The sequence below is a fragment of the Taudactylus pleione genome, unplaced genomic scaffold (genome assembly GCF_031769625.1).
Source record: "Taudactylus pleione unplaced genomic scaffold, aTauple2 ptg000638l, whole genome shotgun sequence".
NCBI classification, from domain to species: Eukaryota; Metazoa; Chordata; class Amphibia; order Anura; family Myobatrachidae; genus Taudactylus; species Taudactylus pleione.
This window is the reverse complement of record NW_028285040.1, coordinates 367,884-385,502: the sequence shown is the minus strand read 5'-3', so window position 1 is coordinate 385,502 and position 17,619 is coordinate 367,884. Positions and strand designations below refer to the sequence as shown.

At 42.7% G+C, this 17,619-nt stretch overlaps 2 protein-coding genes across 8 annotated transcripts in view; one reads left to right on the top strand and one right to left on the bottom strand.

Moving 5' to 3' along the window:
• The window catches only part of ADD1 (adducin 1), a 94,290-nt gene extending 90,451 nt beyond the window's left edge, over window positions 1-3,839 (top strand). For 5 of the 6 annotated variants that reach the window (XM_088454964.1, XM_088454959.1, XM_088454961.1 and 2 more), the window contains one exon: window positions 3,354-3,839. In XM_088454964.1, the coding sequence (XP_088311090.1) occupies window positions 3,354-3,751 (398 nt within the window). In that variant the 3' untranslated portion in view covers window positions 3,752-3,839. Of the gene's footprint in view, window positions 1-879; window positions 914-3,353 lie in introns of all 6 variants that reach the window. The other variant, XM_088454963.1, reaches the window with a different exon arrangement.
• Window positions 3,840-10,864: 7,025 nt separating this feature from the next.
• Window positions 10,865-17,619, bottom strand: part of SLC75A1 (solute carrier family 75 member 1) — a 48,414-nt gene continuing 41,659 nt past the window's right edge. Inside the window, exons 13-14 of one of the 2 annotated variants that reach the window (XR_015872000.1) lie at window positions 15,980-16,140; window positions 10,865-11,919 (exon numbers count right to left, since the gene is read on the bottom strand). Coding sequence is in view for 1 of the 2 variants with exons in the window: in XM_088454997.1 (XP_088311123.1) it covers window positions 16,034-16,140 (107 nt within the window). In the remaining variant the exon portion in view is untranslated. Of the gene's footprint in view, window positions 11,920-15,403; window positions 16,141-17,619 lie in introns of those variants that run through there. The other variant, XM_088454997.1, reaches the window with a different exon arrangement.

The following is a 17,619-nucleotide window of genomic DNA, read 5'->3' as shown; positions in this document are numbered from 1 at the left end:
TTAACTATTTGGTGTCCGGGCTTCCTATCCACCACCTACAACCCCATTGTCTGCCTGTGGACTTTGAAGAAAAGAGAGTTAACAAAGGTAAGTTTTACCATAACTGTCCTTTTATCCCGGCTCCCTAATTGTTTCTAAATGTTGTTTACTCCATGTCTAATATGATCAGTAGGATCGATAGACATCTAGCCTAAGGTGGGGGGAATCACTGCCTTCACTACGTTTCTCTCCCACCACACAGAGGTGCTTGGTAAGATTTGCGAAGATTTTGTACGGTAATGTGCACAGCCGGACGTCACGGTGATGTCTGACCACCCAAAAAATCTTGTTTGTACAATTACAGCCTACTCTTTTCCATCTGAGCATCATTTAGAACGGTCTCATGTAAAGCAACTTGCATGTTGGGTTTATGCATGGTGTTCATAAAGAATATGCTGTCATTTCTAATAAGATGCACAGTGCAAAACTGACCTTTCCTAACCTTGGGGACTGCATGCAACTGCATTACATATAACATGGGAATGGTTTTAGATATACAGATTATAAGCTTAGAGCACCAAAGACCTTGTCTTTCACTAAAAGCAAGTATGGAAAAAGCCATGGACAGGGGTGACAGCTAGTGAGTAGTAATACATGAAATGGCATCGCTGAGAGCTCCTTGTGTCTAGCACATCTCCTGTGCAGCTACCACTGTTATGTGTTCCCCCCTCCTCCATATTGAGACCATATGTCTGACCCTCCATTCACCAGTGCACCTACCGCCTGTATCATCTCTAGACTGTTGCCAGCTATTCATTTGACTTAAAAACCGCTTCGATGAATGCATTAGACTTTTTTTTTTTTTTCTACTTGTGCTTTTTTCTTGTGGCTGCCAAACAGGAGATGGATATGCTAAAGAGTACCTGTTACCATAGTAAGTATCATCTCATTCTCTCAATTCTACTTCCTTTCCGCTTTATTTCTCCAAATCCTTGTGTGCTCTGCTTCATTCTATCGCATCTTTGTTATTTAATGTTTTATTAACGACCTGCAAGTAAGCCCCAGGGTTCCTAGGACGGTGACCTAAAGGCACCCATCTAGTTAGTGAGTATATTCATATTGGGAGCAGCCACTAACTTGTGCTGAGACAGACGAGCAGCGGAGGGCAACACATTTTCTCCTTGTGGCTCTGATACTTTTTTTGTTGTATTCTGGAAACGCGCTCCGGATATATATATATATATAGATTTGGCCGTATTGTGAATAAATGGTGGAGTGTGTCTGTTTTATGTAGAACTGTATAATCTGGATTTATTCAAAGGTTTACAGGTGGTTATTGACTTGAGCTTTATTTTTGGGAATAGTTTTCTGGCTGTAGCTAAGTGTTTTATTTTAAATGACGTAAGGTCCCCACCAGAAAGCATAACCAGTCCTGGGCTGCTCAGCCAGTCCTGGTTCTTAAAATTACGGGGAGAAAAATGTGTAGGGTTCCCCTCTAATTTAGGAACCATCACCTGGCTGCAGGGCCAGTCCTGGTTCTAAATTTAGGGAGGGGGAAAATGTGCAGGCGTCCCCCTATATTTAAAACCGGACCCAAACCGACCGGGGTGTAATGCCACAGCCAGGAGACCCTGTCACCGGGTCTCCCCAGCCAATGCGTTCACACGCCAAGCCAGTCAGGCCTAGTTCTCCCCCGTTCCCTCTCCCGAAACCCCGGGCTTAGTCTGAAGCCAAGGGCTTTTCCCCGCACCTGTGGGTAATAATGGGGGAAATAGTTAAAAATTATTGTATTTTACAGTGGAACTACAGGTGCCAGCAGGCGGCTGGCACCCATACCCCCACTGTAAAATAAATAGTTAAATACTCAGTGTACACACCGTATATAGTATAACTTTAATACGTACACCTATCCCACTCGCACATACTGCTGCCAGCTGTTCATGTCCACTTCTCCATGTAGAATCCAATGGGAGTATCTGGAATTAAGATCCCATACTCTCCTATATCCTGGCGCCAGTCTCCGCAGCATCCCCGGGTCGTGGCAAAAAAACAAACCGAGTGACCTGGACCAGACACTTACATTAGCGGTGTATGTGTGCGACTACATACACCGCTAACCGGCTCCTGACTGCTCAGTGTGAACTGTCAGGAGCCGCTAATGGGCTCCGGCTCATGACTGACTGACCAGCCCAGGTGGGAACTGTCAGGAGCCAGAGCCAATCAGTAGCTGCTGATTGGCTGCCGCTCCTGACAGTTCACACTGAGCAGCAACACACACACACACACACACACTATATTATAAACACCCTGTGGAGGCCACGGAGACTAGTGAGTGCTGTGCCGTTAATGAATGTGTGTAATAGAAATCTATCCTCTGTGCGCTACAAGTCGCACTAGACTGCGCTCCGTGTGACTCTGTAGCGCCGAGTGTTTTTTGTGCGACTTTTTACCTTCAAATGCATTTGATCTGCACAGTGATGTGAATAGGACACACAAGCCGCTTCTGCTAATTAAAATATGTGGCATGCCTATATTTTGTGTGCGACTGCGGGCATATCTGCATACGAAATGCTACATTACATGGTTACAGTCGCTGACACTGTAACGTGGCATTTTGCATGCAGATACACCCGCAGTCGCTCTCAGAATATCGGCATGCCGCATATCATTTAATCATCAGAAGCTGCTTGTGCAAATATTCACATAGCTGTGCGAAAAGGACGCATTTGAAGGTAAAAAGACGCTCGGCGCTACTAGAATTGCTGTTTAACGCGCAAGGAGGCTAGACGTATGAGGACACATCTGTACACACTGTCCTGTGAGAAATACATACATATTTCTATTAGCTCAGGCCACTGGAATTTGGCAGCTGGCTCTTAGGGAATTACCTGCAATGCTTCCATATGTTTCCACTTAGATGAAAAAAGAAATATTTAAAATACGTATAATATTGAGGAGACTGATTTGAAAGCAAACCTCGTGTACCAAATTGTTTAATTTCCTAACCGTTTTCTAATATTTAAATAGTAATTCCAAGCTACATCTTTTATTTTTGTGCTCTGTTTTTTGGAAAGTTTAACTGCTTTTTAACCAACTTTGGGTTCTGCTTTATTTTTTGGTTTTTCCTTTTGAATAAGCTAATAAATATATAATGAATGTATTACACACTTACATTTTAATGGCTTAAAGTTCTTTCTAATTATTTTGATTCATTCTTCATGCATATTTTATTACTAAAGAGCATCAACGTATTGGTGAAAGGTAAGTTGTAAATAATACAAATTGGGATGCCACTGCTATGTAAGTGTGTAGTAGTATTCGGTGACCTGGAGTCTGACACACAGGACATTAATGACTCTCTGGCCATTCTGCAGAATCTCCGCAGGAGCAGACTTACAAAGATGACAGTGATGCTGCAACCTTCAAGCAGACTCTTCCCGACCTTACCCCAGACGAGTCATCGGAAGCCCTCTGCTGCCCGGCCTCTGCAAAACCCAATGGAGAAGAGCAGGCTTCTGGTGACGCCGAGTCCCCAAATGCCCACGCAGAAACCTCTCACGAAGAAAATAAAGGACTTGAACCTCAGAAAGCTGAGTCGCCTCCGGCCACGCCAGCAGCCGAGGATGCCGCGCAGGCCGACGCCGGGCAGGCAGATGCTGCACAGGCAGACGCTGGCAGCGACGAGTCTCCGGGCAAATCCCCCTCAAAAAAGAAGAAGAAATTCCGCACCCCTTCCTTCCTGAAGAAGAACAAAAAGAAGAGCGAGTCGTAAAGACCTGCAGAAACACTGTCATGTTTCTAGAAGTCAGTTCATTAACCACTAGAATGTACACAATCGTATTGTTTTGTCTTTTCATTATATAAAGGAATGCGAGAAAACGCAATAGCTGAACCTGCTAGTCGTAGCTTGATTGTGAAAGGTTAAACCAGGAAATGTAACTTCCATGTAAGGTGCTAACCTGTGGCCAGCAGCTAACTACAAAGAGACTCTTCACCTGCGACGCGTAGATGTTCCTAAAACAATATGTCCACTTTGTCTTGTTCTTTATTTTTAGCTTGTACAGCCAGGTTGCATCACTCAATGCCCTCCACATTAACTCGCGCAGACCACTTCCCCCAGCACGGCTCTTGTATATAGGAAGCCTCAGTGTTCGCCGCCCGAGGATGGCGCGTCAGTGTCATAGAACCCAATGCTTTCCCTTAGTTACATGATCCGCCACTTGTGTCCCCTGCCCCCCCCCCCCCCCCCCCACCCATCTGGTGCATACACTGAGCTGCGTCACCAGCTAGCCTGTGCGTTCATGGAGTTCACTCGGTTCTAGCTCCATAATATAAGCGAATAATGGCTATATGATGGCATAATTGTGTTTTGTTTTTTTATCAGTAGGGACTGCTGCTGCCTTAATGACATGGAATGAACGCCCAGACCACACATTTCCTGTACATCTATCTCTGTAGCCTTCTCATTCCTTTTACTTATTACAAGGATGGTCATGAACTTAATAGACGGTGCATTCACCTCACATTGCACGTCCTGTATAACTGGATTCCAGCTACTTCTTGTTTTTTTGGCAACTGCTACTTTTCTGTCATCTCTGCCCACCTTGCTGTGACCCTGTAAGTTAATTTTCTGTGCTGCTGTTTCAACCGAAATTACAATGTCACTGTGTTGGAATGTGAATTAATTGCTTGAAGTCTTGGCGGTGGTTGTTCTCACTGCCTGTCCTGTGACCGCCCCCTCACCCCTGCGGAGTTGCCCGACACGTACTACGGTAGCCAAGTAGAACTAGGCAATGTACATTCCCCTGGAAATAAAACCGCGAGAATAGGAAGATTACGGCAAGAGGGTCTGAATTTGCACCTTCATTGTGACTTTGCCACTCCCGATGTCCGCATTGCTGGCCATTGGCTGTTCTCACGTTTGTGGAGGCGACAGGGTACACTTTAACAAATTGGTATAAACTCTGCCAGTTTAAAAAAAAAAAAAAACGATTGTAGTATAGTCGGTGTAACTTGTGTTCTAGGTGCCATTTTTACATTTTATTTTTTAATTACATTTTTGGTTTTGAAAAACCTGGAATGTCTTGTTCTATGAAGGAGAAACTTCCTCGTTATCCGAACGGTAAAACGACTGAACACCTTTCCCTATCCTCAAACATTTGAGTCTTCCACGCTAGACATCTACCATGTATTGTAATACCAGCATGACAATAATGTCATGTCCATTTTACACGACCAACACATCATTCTGATCAATTCTAAACTTTTGCCCAAACTTGAAATCAACTGTGAATTTAAAAGAAAGTGTTACAGGTATCATTTAATGTTGTGACCGTTTATTATAGGAATGCACTCTGATTTTAGTGACATGCTACCAAACCCTTTGCTATTTATAAATATTAGTATTTTACATGAAGAAGAAGAAATTGCCGTTCCAGTTGGCAGAGGTGTACACTCCTTATTGTTACGCTGTTTGATTCAGGGGAAATAAAATAAGTTCATAACAGGTATTAAATGTTTCTCCCACAAAACACAATAAAATTAGCATTTTACTGGCATTATTCTCCCCTGCATGATACTGGTCAGTTGAGTATAACATTAAGGATACTGGACATTGGTAAAAGAAAAAGATTACTACCACAGAAGCACTGCTTAGTCAAATGACATTTCTTATACTTTAAGCTATTATGTGATAATACAAAATATTAATAAAACCTTTTTGTTTTATTTATAAAAAATTTTTTTGTCCCATTTTTGAATATTTTTTATGAACTGGCCACACAATAAAAGGCTCTTCTGTTTCTCTATCTCCCGCTACTGTAAGCAATGGTTTTGTAGTAGATGACAAATATATATCCTTACCAGGGGGGAAGTCACAAGTCCCTCATTCCTACTCAATCCTTTGTCTTGTTTTTTTATTCTACTTAGACCATTATTAGTTATCCCATATTAGCCATGTGATAGGTCCTCCTATTAACCACTAAATGACATTACTATTTGTACTGAGTTGTTGCTGGCCGGTTCTAGTTTGTGCAATTAATTTTGTTTGACAAATATTCTCCATTTTGTTTGCAATGATTTTAATTCCAGGTCTTTGTTTAGTATGGTAATGTATTGATATACATTTCAAAAGGTCATGTATTTTATTTCCTCCTCTTTCCTTGTATTGTTATTTTACTCACAAATAAAATTGGTTAAACTGCACAGCTGATGAATAAATGTGTTTCCTGCGGTCGTAACCTGCTGTTCCAAAGGGAGACCTCCTACAGGAGAACATTACATAGAGGTATAGTATTCAGCTCTGATACAGTAAACTTGAGTGCTGCTATTAAGCCAGTTTTTGGATGACACTCAAGTGGTTGTGTATGTACTTACAGATGTGTCCTCAAACATCTAGCCCCAATACGCCACGCAGCGCGACTTGACTGGTGTGAGTGAGCCGCCAGGTCCCGTGCTGCTCTGCTAGCGCCAATCGTCTTTTTTTTGCCAAAAATGCATCTGTCACAATGCGATGTGACTAGGACGCACCAGCAGACTGTGCTGATGTGATCTACGACACTTGTATATCTGTGTGCGACTGAGTCTGTATATGAAGCACAACGGACCTTGGAATGAAAAAAGCTGCGGCCACTACATTGTAGCACTACGTATAAAGAATGAGACTGTCGCACACAGATGTGTCTCATATCAAATTAATCAGCACAGTCTGCTGGTACGTCCTAGTCGCATTGCCGTTTGCAGATGCTCACGCGATAAAAAGCATCTTGGCACGCATGGTCCCGACTACAGCAAAGATACAGTATGTAAGGACACATCTGTACATAACAGCTGTCTATAGTGGTCACATCACATGTACAAAGCCAGATAGTAAAGTGGGACCAATGCATTGCAGTTGGTAACATTTATATGTGATGCAAATACTGAAAGATTCTCTTGTACTTTAATTCTGAGCCTGTACATGATTTATTTCAATGTGGACTAATTAGTTGGAGCACCTTGGGAACTGAGGGGCAGATGTATGAAGCTCTGGAAAGTGATAAAGTGGAGAGTGATATACGACCAACCAATCAGCTCCTAACTGTCATGTTACAGGCTGCTTTTGAAAAATGACAGGAGCTGATTGGTCGTTTATCACTTTCCACTTTATCACTTCCCAGAGCTTCATACATCTGTCCCTCAGGTAATCTTTAATCATCCTGCATGGTTAGTTTCAAACTGGTCAAGAAGATGGGGGATGCCCAGGTCTCAAAATTCCAGTTTTGTTCAGGGACCCTTTGGATTGACAAAAGCCCTTCCCATGTAACTGATTAGAATCTTATCAAACTTGGGGCCGTATTCAATTAGCGGTGAAAACTTCGATTTTTCGACAATAAAAAAACATCAGAAAAGCGAAAATGAAGAGGGAAAAAAAAAACTGGAGAAAAGTATTCTCCATCCTGGACCAGGAGAGAAAAAATGCAAAATCCCTATTTTTGGCTAAAAATGTGGGGATTTCTTTCAGAATCCTCTGGACACCCTCACTAATGAAAAATGACCCCAATTTTTTTTTTTTTCATGAAATGCGTACTTTGGTGTAAAACGACCATGTAAATCTTGGACAAAATTAAAAAAAAAAATTGTTGAAAATGAGAGAAACCAATTTTTTCTTACATAGGAAATTACTGTTCCATGTAAATTGGGGCTACGGTAAAATGGATGCAAGTGTTGTAAAAATGCTATTTTAAAAACAGCCTGCTGCGACTACGGGCGATGTTTAAAGCACTTTCCCTAAATTTGTGCGGTAATTTTTTGCCACAGTACGCAACTTGCAAAATTTTATTTGAAGTAATTTATCATTATGGGGGGGGAGAAGAGGAGTGTCCAAAGGGTTCTGATAGAAGTCCCCACATGTTTAGCCAAAAAAGGGATTTTGTCTTTTTTTTTTTTTTCCTCCTGGTCTGGGATGGAGAGAACTTTTCTCCAGGGTTTTTTTTTCACCATTTTCTCCTGTTTTTGACGTTTTTCGACGTTCTCGCCGCTAATTGAATGACAGCCCTTGGTTCCTAGCTTTCGCAAAAGCTTTTAATGTTCTCAATTGTTTGCTAATAGTTTCAATCCTATTGATCAGAACAATGCCAGTTTGGTTCCAGCTGTAGATGACATGTTACATAAGGCACTGTTCTGGTGCCCATTACTGGTTTCTATAATTATAAATGATCTAGAAAATAATCTTTCATTTAGTTTGCATAGACACTCTGACATCCATAATGTATTCTAAAGTGATCTGTCTTAACGCCTAAGACCGAAGATAACTGAGGCCAATGCCATTTACAAACCATGATGGATTTCAGGGGGTGGGTAAGGTGCATGACTCCAGCTGCTGCGGAATTATACATACCAGCATGCCCTGCCAGTTTTATAATTCCCTACCAGCAATGTTAGAGCATGTTGAGATGTGTAGTTCTGCAGCAGCTGGAGTGCCACACATTACCTACCACTAATGTAGTTTATGGTTCTGCCCCTCATTCACCTTCATAATCTTTATTCTTCAATCTGCTATTTGTGTTTTGCTCTGTGACTACACATCACATGTGGTGGTTTAGGCTGTCTCTGGAATCCATATGACATTTATATTGTTCACTCTAGGTCCGGTGCTGAACCTAGAGAAAGGGCACTTCAGCGTGTGCGCCCGAAAAGGGTGGGTCTTTAAGGTGCATCCCCTTTTTGTCACTCGTGGTGGGGGGGTGGGGTTTGTGCCTACCCGCAGGACACTGACCTGCGGGTAGGGACAGCACCCACAGACTTTTTCAGCGGGGCGCAGGGTGCTTTTTGCCCTTTTAGAAATGAGGCAGGGTGCGGTGCCCCGCTAAAACAGCCTAGCAGGAACGCTAAATTTACTTTGTTTCTCACTTAAATGTGTTTAGTACAAGTTACTGAACAGAGGCCCTGATTGAGCTGGACGCTCTGACAAAGCGCTTGCTCTGAATCAGGGCCATCCCTCTGAATTTTAGAGCGGCCTCCTGGCCGCTCGCATAGCTGTGGGTGACCACCCACAGCTATAGCGAGCGCCCAAAATGATGGTCGTGATGGTCAAGACCATTGCGACCATTGGGCTTGCAACGAGACCCTTGCGGGAGGGTCTCGTTGCCGCAAGCCCTGGAGTGTTTTTAGCTCTATCAGAGCCAAAAGCACTCCCACTGACATCACTAGTGATGTCAGTGGGGCCGGCCCCAGACGGTAGGCGTTCCCATGGGAACGCCTCTGTCTGGGCAGCCACGCCCACGAAAGGGGGTGTGCTGTCAATCACCATCGATAGCACGCCCCCTTTGGTGCGAGACCCATAACGACGGCTTGGCCGTGGTTAGTCAGGTCTCGCGCATGTCGGAGCCACCTCCGTCGTGCGCATGCGCACTTGGGCAACATCGACCCGCTTGCGAGAGGGTCTGAATCAGGCCCAGATTTCTTAGAGCTGCACATAACATTATTGAAGATCTATCTCAAGAAGCCTGCTACCAGTATCTGCTCAGATCCCTTCTAAAATGCATGATCCACATCAAACACTGGTTATGGTTTCAATTGCAGCTGTTAATGACATACAGCTTGCGAAGTGACGCGATTGCCGTGTCAACCACAGTAACCGGATCCGATATAATGAACAGAGGGGCTATGGAGTGTTCATAGCATAAACCGCTAACCTCTGTACCAACTAGATCCAATGGCTACCATCTGTTCCTACACTAGTGCAAATGGAAATGACAAAGAAATGCGAATAGATGGCTGCAATATGACACTATTGGATGCCGCACTATCGCCTGGAGAGATCATAATGCAGATGGCCAATTATCATTGAATCCTGTAATAAGGTCACATCTGAGTAGAAGAGTCTAGGATCAGATCACCGATGCATTTTGGTGCACAGCTGTAGTATGAAAATGCCTATGTCTATGCCTCAGAAATGGACTTGGCTTTACATCAGGATACTGATAGCATTGTGTGTACTAATATTAGCAATCAGGGTTCACTACACCCTGTATAAATATAAAATGAGCTTGGAGGTGCTCTTGTGAAGCCTAGCCCAGGTTTATTTGTTTTCCTTGGAATTGATATTTGGCACTTTTTTTTTTTTATTACAGGTTTATTTTTTTTAAGTAGTGTTTGTACAAACCACTGACCCCAATCCTTCATGTGTAGGGCAATATTACTATCATACCCCTGAACCTTATTAATGCATATTTGTGTGTGGTTTAGGTGGATTTGAACATTTTTTTTTTTATTCACTTGGTCTATTTGATTACGCAGCAGGAGTCTCTGCATAATCAGAGACTTTGAAGTAACACATTTTGGTACCTGTTAATTATGTGTAAAGTGGTGTTAAAACCCAGAGGGGCTATTATGAGGTGACACTAAGGGTTAAAGATTCGCGCAATGGAAATTAAACCGGTACTATGGTTCCTTGAAGGACACCGACTCTAATGGTGCGTACACACCTGCCGATATTACTGAGCGATTGCACGATTATGACATCGTAATTGTGCAGTCACTCCGTAATCGTGCCCTTTTATGTCAGAAATGACCAGCGATGTGCCCGCCCACTGGTAGTTTCCGACCTTGTCTATCTCCTGAACATGCAGGCCAATCCGCCGATAACGACAGATTGGTATGTTCAGGAATGATGGAGTGTACCTGCACTGAACGACTGATCATTCAGTGCAGACACAACAGGTGATCAGGAATGACCGTACGATGCCGTAATCGTACTGTCTTTCCTGATCGCCCAGTGTGTATGCTGCTTTAGACCATTTCACTACCAGACTTAAAAAAAAAAAAAAAAAAAATAAGCCTTTCATATGACTGTTATAGAAATGAGGCTTGTACAAGTTATTCAAAATAAAGGTTTATTGGTGACTAAATCCAACTCCTAACGTCTCTCTCTATGGTACATACAGTATATAAGAAATAGAAAGTCATAAAAAGTTTTGTAAAAGATTATAACAAGAAATACAAAAGTTTTGGGGAAGCTTTCATAAACAACATAGTGAAGGTTCGAGCCTATAACAGTATAATATCTGGTGGGTTACAATTCTAAGTGGTCAGTAGTGATGTCATCAGGTTTAATCTGCCCTTTCAGTATTAGAATGCTTCCACAAATTATGTATTTTAGCAACCCCTTTTCTGCAACTATAAAAAATATATCACCGATATTTTATTATCCTTATAAATGTGCATTTTTACCTACATCAGTGTTGTATAAATTCTCATGGATCTGGTCTAAAACAAAAATAAAATGTAATTTACTAGAGGAAATAAAACGTCCTACAACTTAATTTTTTATTAATCAGACTTTCAGAAAATCCTTTTAGGCTCCTTACTGAAGCCAGAAGCAATCTACCTGGTATAATAAACTAGCAATGGATCCCCCGGGGGAGTGAGCTATTATCAGACCAGTCATTGTTGCTGGTAGTAAATGAATCCTCAGATACCATGTACATAAGAGAAAAGCTTTTTAAGACATCAAACATAAGGAGTGCTTGCAATTGTTCATATACAATTTAGGTGTCCTGTGGTTATCCAGTTGGTGTGGAACTAGAAGTCCCAGTAAGCCCTGGCCAGGTGAGCTGAGACTTGTAGTTGCACACTCATTGGAGAACCACAGTTTTTGTTCCGTGTCCCCTAGGTCATCCATTTGTGTGTTTTCCATCAGCACAACACTCAGTGTTTCCCGTCACAGTCTGGCTTCTCTCAGATAACACAATGTCCCTGTGCAGCGGATGGAAACATAAATACAGAATATGTCTCACACAGTTTATATTTTTCCTTCATGCAACCGGCTGCGAGCCAACATCCACATGGAGAGCGATGAGAAGACAGAAGTGAGATCCGCTAGAATATGTGCGTTGTGTCTGCCGCATCCAATACCTGTGTGACCTGGCCACACCTCCAGTTTACACAGCTATCTCTAGACTATACAGGAAAATACAGAATACATAGGGTTAGAGACCATTTAAAGATACACATCGCTTGTATGTAACACTCCTCCTTTCTAGTTGTTTCACCTCCCCCGACATGAAACGCTTTCCAAATGACTGACGCAAGAGATGGCGGTTTAATAAAGGACTAAATTTGCAAAACAAATAATTTTTCAGTGTAAACTATTCATTTTGTATCTGTTTAATGTAAATATTGATAAAATAATGTATAATAATTGCAGGGCCTATGGTCGTGTTACCGTGTACTAGAACCTTTGTTTTAGTCTCTGCCCCATAACACCTAAACCCCTCCGTCTCATCGGTGTGTCCCCTCACAGTAGGAAATGAACCTATTATTCCAGAAAACTTATGGAGAGGAATACATTCTCACATTGGGACAGATATGGGGTTTGATCAACATTTCCCATAGCAGACATAATACGCAGCGTGTTCAGGGATGTAACAACAAGTTGGAAGAAAGTCTTGGGTGCTTCAAAACTATGCTGCAGCCTTTTCAATAAAGATCTTTCCCCAAAGATCCAAAGAAATATCCGTTATGCAAAATTTATTGAAAAAATTGGCGCTGCTAGTTATAGTGTGTTTAGAACAAATAGAAAAAATACTTATCCGTGTAGATGCTGTAATAAACGTCAGTTCTAATATTCTTTCTTTGTCTTTACCCAAAGTTCCGAGATCATGGGGAAAAAAAGAATTATGTATATGACGTCAGTGTGAGATGTAGTAAGAGTTGGTAATAGACAATGATTCTTCAAAATAAGGTGGAAAAATAAGGCGTCCCCCAACTCACTAAATGCAGAGATGGGGACACTCCTATCATGATGTTTTAATACAACACAAAGTGTATGCACACACCTAGAACTTACAGTCCTATCAGGTGGTGCTCAGCATATAAAGGTATCTTTGATGTAATATGGAAATGGAGGAGCGTACCCGTACTCACAAGGCTACGAAAGATTGTCTGCTCATAAAGGTATCTTTTCAATCCTCCATACTCAATAAAAGATCTTTTTCTTTGTATCAAAAAAGTGGTTTATTTTACAAAAACTCAAGACGACAATCATATAAAAATATATATAGAGCATTCTCCAAGATGGAAAAGCTGCACTGTGAACAACTGTGGTATAAATGGTGTGGAGGTGAGAGGGGTCCGGATCCCAAAAAAAGTGTGGGTGAACAAATAAATGCAACACCTCTCCGCACCTACCTCTAGTATATTCAGTGACAGCAGTCCAGGTGAGAATGTCCCCTTCTTAGCCAACGCGTTTCGAGACGGAGTCTCTTTTTCAAGGCATGAAGGTAAGTGTTAAGATTCCTGCTTTTATACCCCTCTTCCTGGATTTTTCAAGATGGCCGCATCAGCACTTCCGGTCCGCACGGAATTAGGTTCCCCTCTTTTCCGCTGGTCTTTAAAGGACCCCCCCGCTCAACTTATTCTCCACTTTATCCTAAAATGGATCAGTCCCCCATGTTGAATCGGCATATCAGCGGATCGCCGGAGTGTGATCTCCGTGGCTTAACTGGAAGTGCTCATCCGGAAGCTGTAATCCGGTTACAGGGCTTCTGGGGGATGTAGTTTTTTCCGTGTATGATCTCAGTGGCTCTGACGGAGCTTAGAGTTCTCCTACGAATAGCCTTTTGACAGATTCATCCTAACGTCTGTCTAGAAAACTACATCTCCCAGAATCCACCTAAAGGCTATTCGTAGGAGAACTCTAAGCTTGAAAAAATACTACATTTCCCAGAATTCTAGAAGGCTCTAATCGCAGCTTCCGTCTCTCTGCCTCCGTCAGAGCCACTGAGATCATACACGGAAAAAACTACATCCCCCAGAAGCCCTGTAACCGGATTACAGCTTCCGGATGAGCACTTCCAGTTAAGCCGCGGAGATCACACTCCGGCGATCCGCTGATATGCCGATTCAACATGGGGGACTGATCCATTTTAGGATAAAGTGGAGAATAAGTTGAGCGGGGGGGTCCTTTAAAGACCAGCGGAAAAGAGGGGAACCTAATTCCGTGCGGACCGGAAGTGCTGATGCGGCCATCTTGAAAAATCCAGGAAGAGGGGTATAAAAGCAGGAATCTTAACACTTACCTTCATGCCTTGAAAAAGAGACTCCGTCTCGAAACGCGTTGGCTAAGAAGGGGACATTCTCACCTGGACTGCTGTCACTGTGAATATACTAGAGGTAGGTGCGGAGAGGTGTTGCATTTATTTGTTCACCCACACTTTTTTTGGGATCCGGACCCCTCTCACCTCCACACCATTTATACCACAGTTGTTCACAGTGCAGCTTTTCCATCTTGGAGAATGCTCTATATATTTTTATATGATTGTCGTCTTGAGTTTTTGTAAAATAAACCACTTTTTTGATACAAAGAAAAAGATCTTTTATTGAGTATGGAGGATTGAAAAGATACCTTTATGAGCAGACAATCTTTCGTAGCCTTGTGAGTACGGGTACGCTCCTCCATTTCCATATTACATCAAAGATACCTTTATATGCTGAGCACCACCTGATAGGACTGTAAGTTCTAGGTGTGTGCATACACTTTGTGTTGTATTAAAACATCATGATAGGAGTGTCCCCATCTCTGCATTTAGTGAGTTGGGGGACGCCTTATTTTTCCACCTTATTTTGAAGAATCATTGTCTATTACCAACTCTTACTACATCTCACACTGACGTCATATACATAATTCTTTTTTTCCCCATGATCTCGGAACTTTGGGTAAAGACAAAGAAAGAATATTAGAACTGACGTTTATTACAGCATCTACACGGATAAGTATTTTTTCTATTTGTTCTAAACACACTATAACTAGCAGCGCCAATTTTTTCAATAAATTTTGCATAACGGGTGTTCAGGGATGTGCCCGCTGTGTGATATACAGAAATGTGCTTGTAACAAAAATAATGCTGTATATTTTGGTTCTATATTAAAAGAAGCAGCATTGTACGGAAGACTATAAATATGGTGTTATTAGTTTAGTGCACAGGTTCTCAAATGCGGTCCTCAGGACCCCAAACAGTGCATGTTTTCCATTTCACCTCACAGAATCACAAGTGAAATAATTAGCTCCACCTGTGGCTCTTTTAAAACGTGTCAGTGAGTAATGAACACACCTGTGCACCTGCTGGGTGACCTGGAAAACGTGGCCTGTGTGGGGTCCTGAGGACCGAGTTTGAGAACCACTGGTTTAGTGTATATCTATCTAACCTGAAAAGCAACCAGCTCGGGCCTCTGATCAGCCACATGGAAAATAAATATTAATCCGCACATTGCAAGTTCATTTTGAACTAGCACCTTGTAGCTTTTAGTAAATCAGTTTATTAGTGATAAAATAATAACTATGGTTCTACATCAATGGTGCTCAAACTCAGTCCTCAGGACCCCGCACAGTTCACATTTTCCAGGTCACCCAGCAGGTGCACAGGTGTATTCATTACTCATTGACACATTTTAAAAGCTCCACAGGTGGAGCTAATTATTTCATTTGTGATCCTGTGAGGAACTTGGAAAACATGCACTGTTTGGGGTCCTGAGGACCGAGTTTGAGAACCTGTGTTCTACATCAATTAGCCTGGACACCTGTACCAAAGAAAGTCTTAAATCAGTAGCCATAAAGGATTATGTCTGGGGGAAAAAACAACATTGGGTTATTGCTAGTGTAATTATCTATGGTGTACTCAGGTTAGGGCTGTGCTGATTACCACCTAGGTCAGCCAGGTACATAGCGAAGGCACAGAAATGGATTTAGTTTTGGGGATTCCCTCTGTGTACTTGTTTTGCTCCTTATTAGCAATCCAGCACCTATAGGAAGTAACGTAGGATGGGTGCTGGATCGCATCGGGTGTCCTGGTGGGCACAATTGCTCATTCAGATTGTAGGGCCTATTCACATACATTGCCTGGGACAGCTGTAAATACAGCAACAGACGCACATTGTTTAAAATAATCCTTTAAAAAAAAATCTATATATTTTTTTTTTTAAAGAACCCGGTATAAGTTCAAGTGTTTAATAATGGACACACCCGGTGCCTCCACAGTGCAGTAATGTTCCCGGACGTCCGCCTCCCAGGGCGCGCTCATTCCTCTCTTCTATCCACTTTCACCCTCCGGAGATAAAGCAGCGGGATCAGGAAGGCTGCGGCGCAGATCGTGAAGCAGGTTCCAGCTCCGGTCAGCCAGTATACTGTAAGGAAAATTCAGGACTTAACATAGGCCGCAGGGACAAATGCTAGGACGTAATCCCTGCGATTGCCGCCTTTCACTCCAACAAGAGACATTATGGAGGTTTGCTCTCTGTACTCTGCGCCCAGGCAGTCCTATTGTGGCAGAGGGTGCCCCTCTCTTCCTACTACAGATGTGTCCTCGCTCATCTAGCCTCAATACACCATACAGCGCGATATGTCTGGCGTTAGTGAGCCGTTGGTCCCCTGCGGCTCTGCTGGCTTCGGGCGTCTTTTTTTTTTTTTTTTTGCCAAAAATGTATCTAAGACTGATGCGCCTAGGACGCACCAGGAGACCGCTGACTAACTTGATATGTGACACTTGTATATCTGTTTGCGACAGACTGTAAACGGAACTTGGCGTGGAAAACAAAAGCTGCGGCTGCTGCATCATAGCACTTCACATGCTAAGAGACTCTGTCGCACACAGATATATAATTGTCACATATCAAATTAATCAGCACAGTCTCCTGGTGCGTCCTAGTTGCTTTACATTGCGACTTTGGGCGGTATTCAATTAGCTTCGCACCCGCGATAAAGTTTCACCTGCCGGACTTTTTGCCTACCTTGCGTATTTTAGGCGCGGAAACTTATCGTGCGCGTACCTGCGGTTCACTGTATTCAATTCCAAAAGACGCGAAAACGGAGACACACGAAGTCAGAACAGGCGAAAAGTGGTGTCAGAGTCAGGGAAATCAGCCTGAACCCCCCAATAAGCTGCAGAAACATTGGGGATCAATGTAGTAGTGCCCGATTAGCCCTTATAAAGCTGTTTGGGGTGCTGAAGTTCTCACAATTGCTTCTAATTAGCGTCTTTGCACAAGTGGTGAAGAATGGCATTAAGCAGTATTTTTTGGAGAAAATAAGTAGTCCTGGCAAATTTCGGTTACCTGAAAATGGGTGCTGGCATATTCCAATGTCTCTAAAGTGAACTTTTAAATAAAGTGAAATTCCACCTCCAAAAAAGCACCTGTAATCCCAAAACACTTGACCCCTTCTTACTGCACCCCCAGAACATTATTTTGCTAGTTTGCGAATGTGTCCCCCCCACTTTGTGCTTTTTCGCCCCCAAATTCAAAGTACTTGTTTGGGGTGTTCTTACATTTTTTCAGGATTTTTTTGGTGCAGTTATCCATTGGGGGGGGGCTTTGTCCCAAGGTCTCTGAGTGGTTTCCCCACCTTTACACCCCCACACAAATATTTTGCATTTCTTTTCTCCACCTATTCAGAGTCGAATCTCTTTGGCCTATTGCATTGAATTTCCGCGTACGCGAAAGCTGCTGGAATTTAATACAGCGATAATTTTCCGACAGACGAAAAGTCCCAATTGGCGATACTTTTTTGCAAATCTCGGCTTTTTGCTTCTAATTGAATACGGGATTTAGACGCATTTGCAGCAAAAAAGACGCCCGGCGCTAGCAGAGTCTCGCGGGACCAGGCGT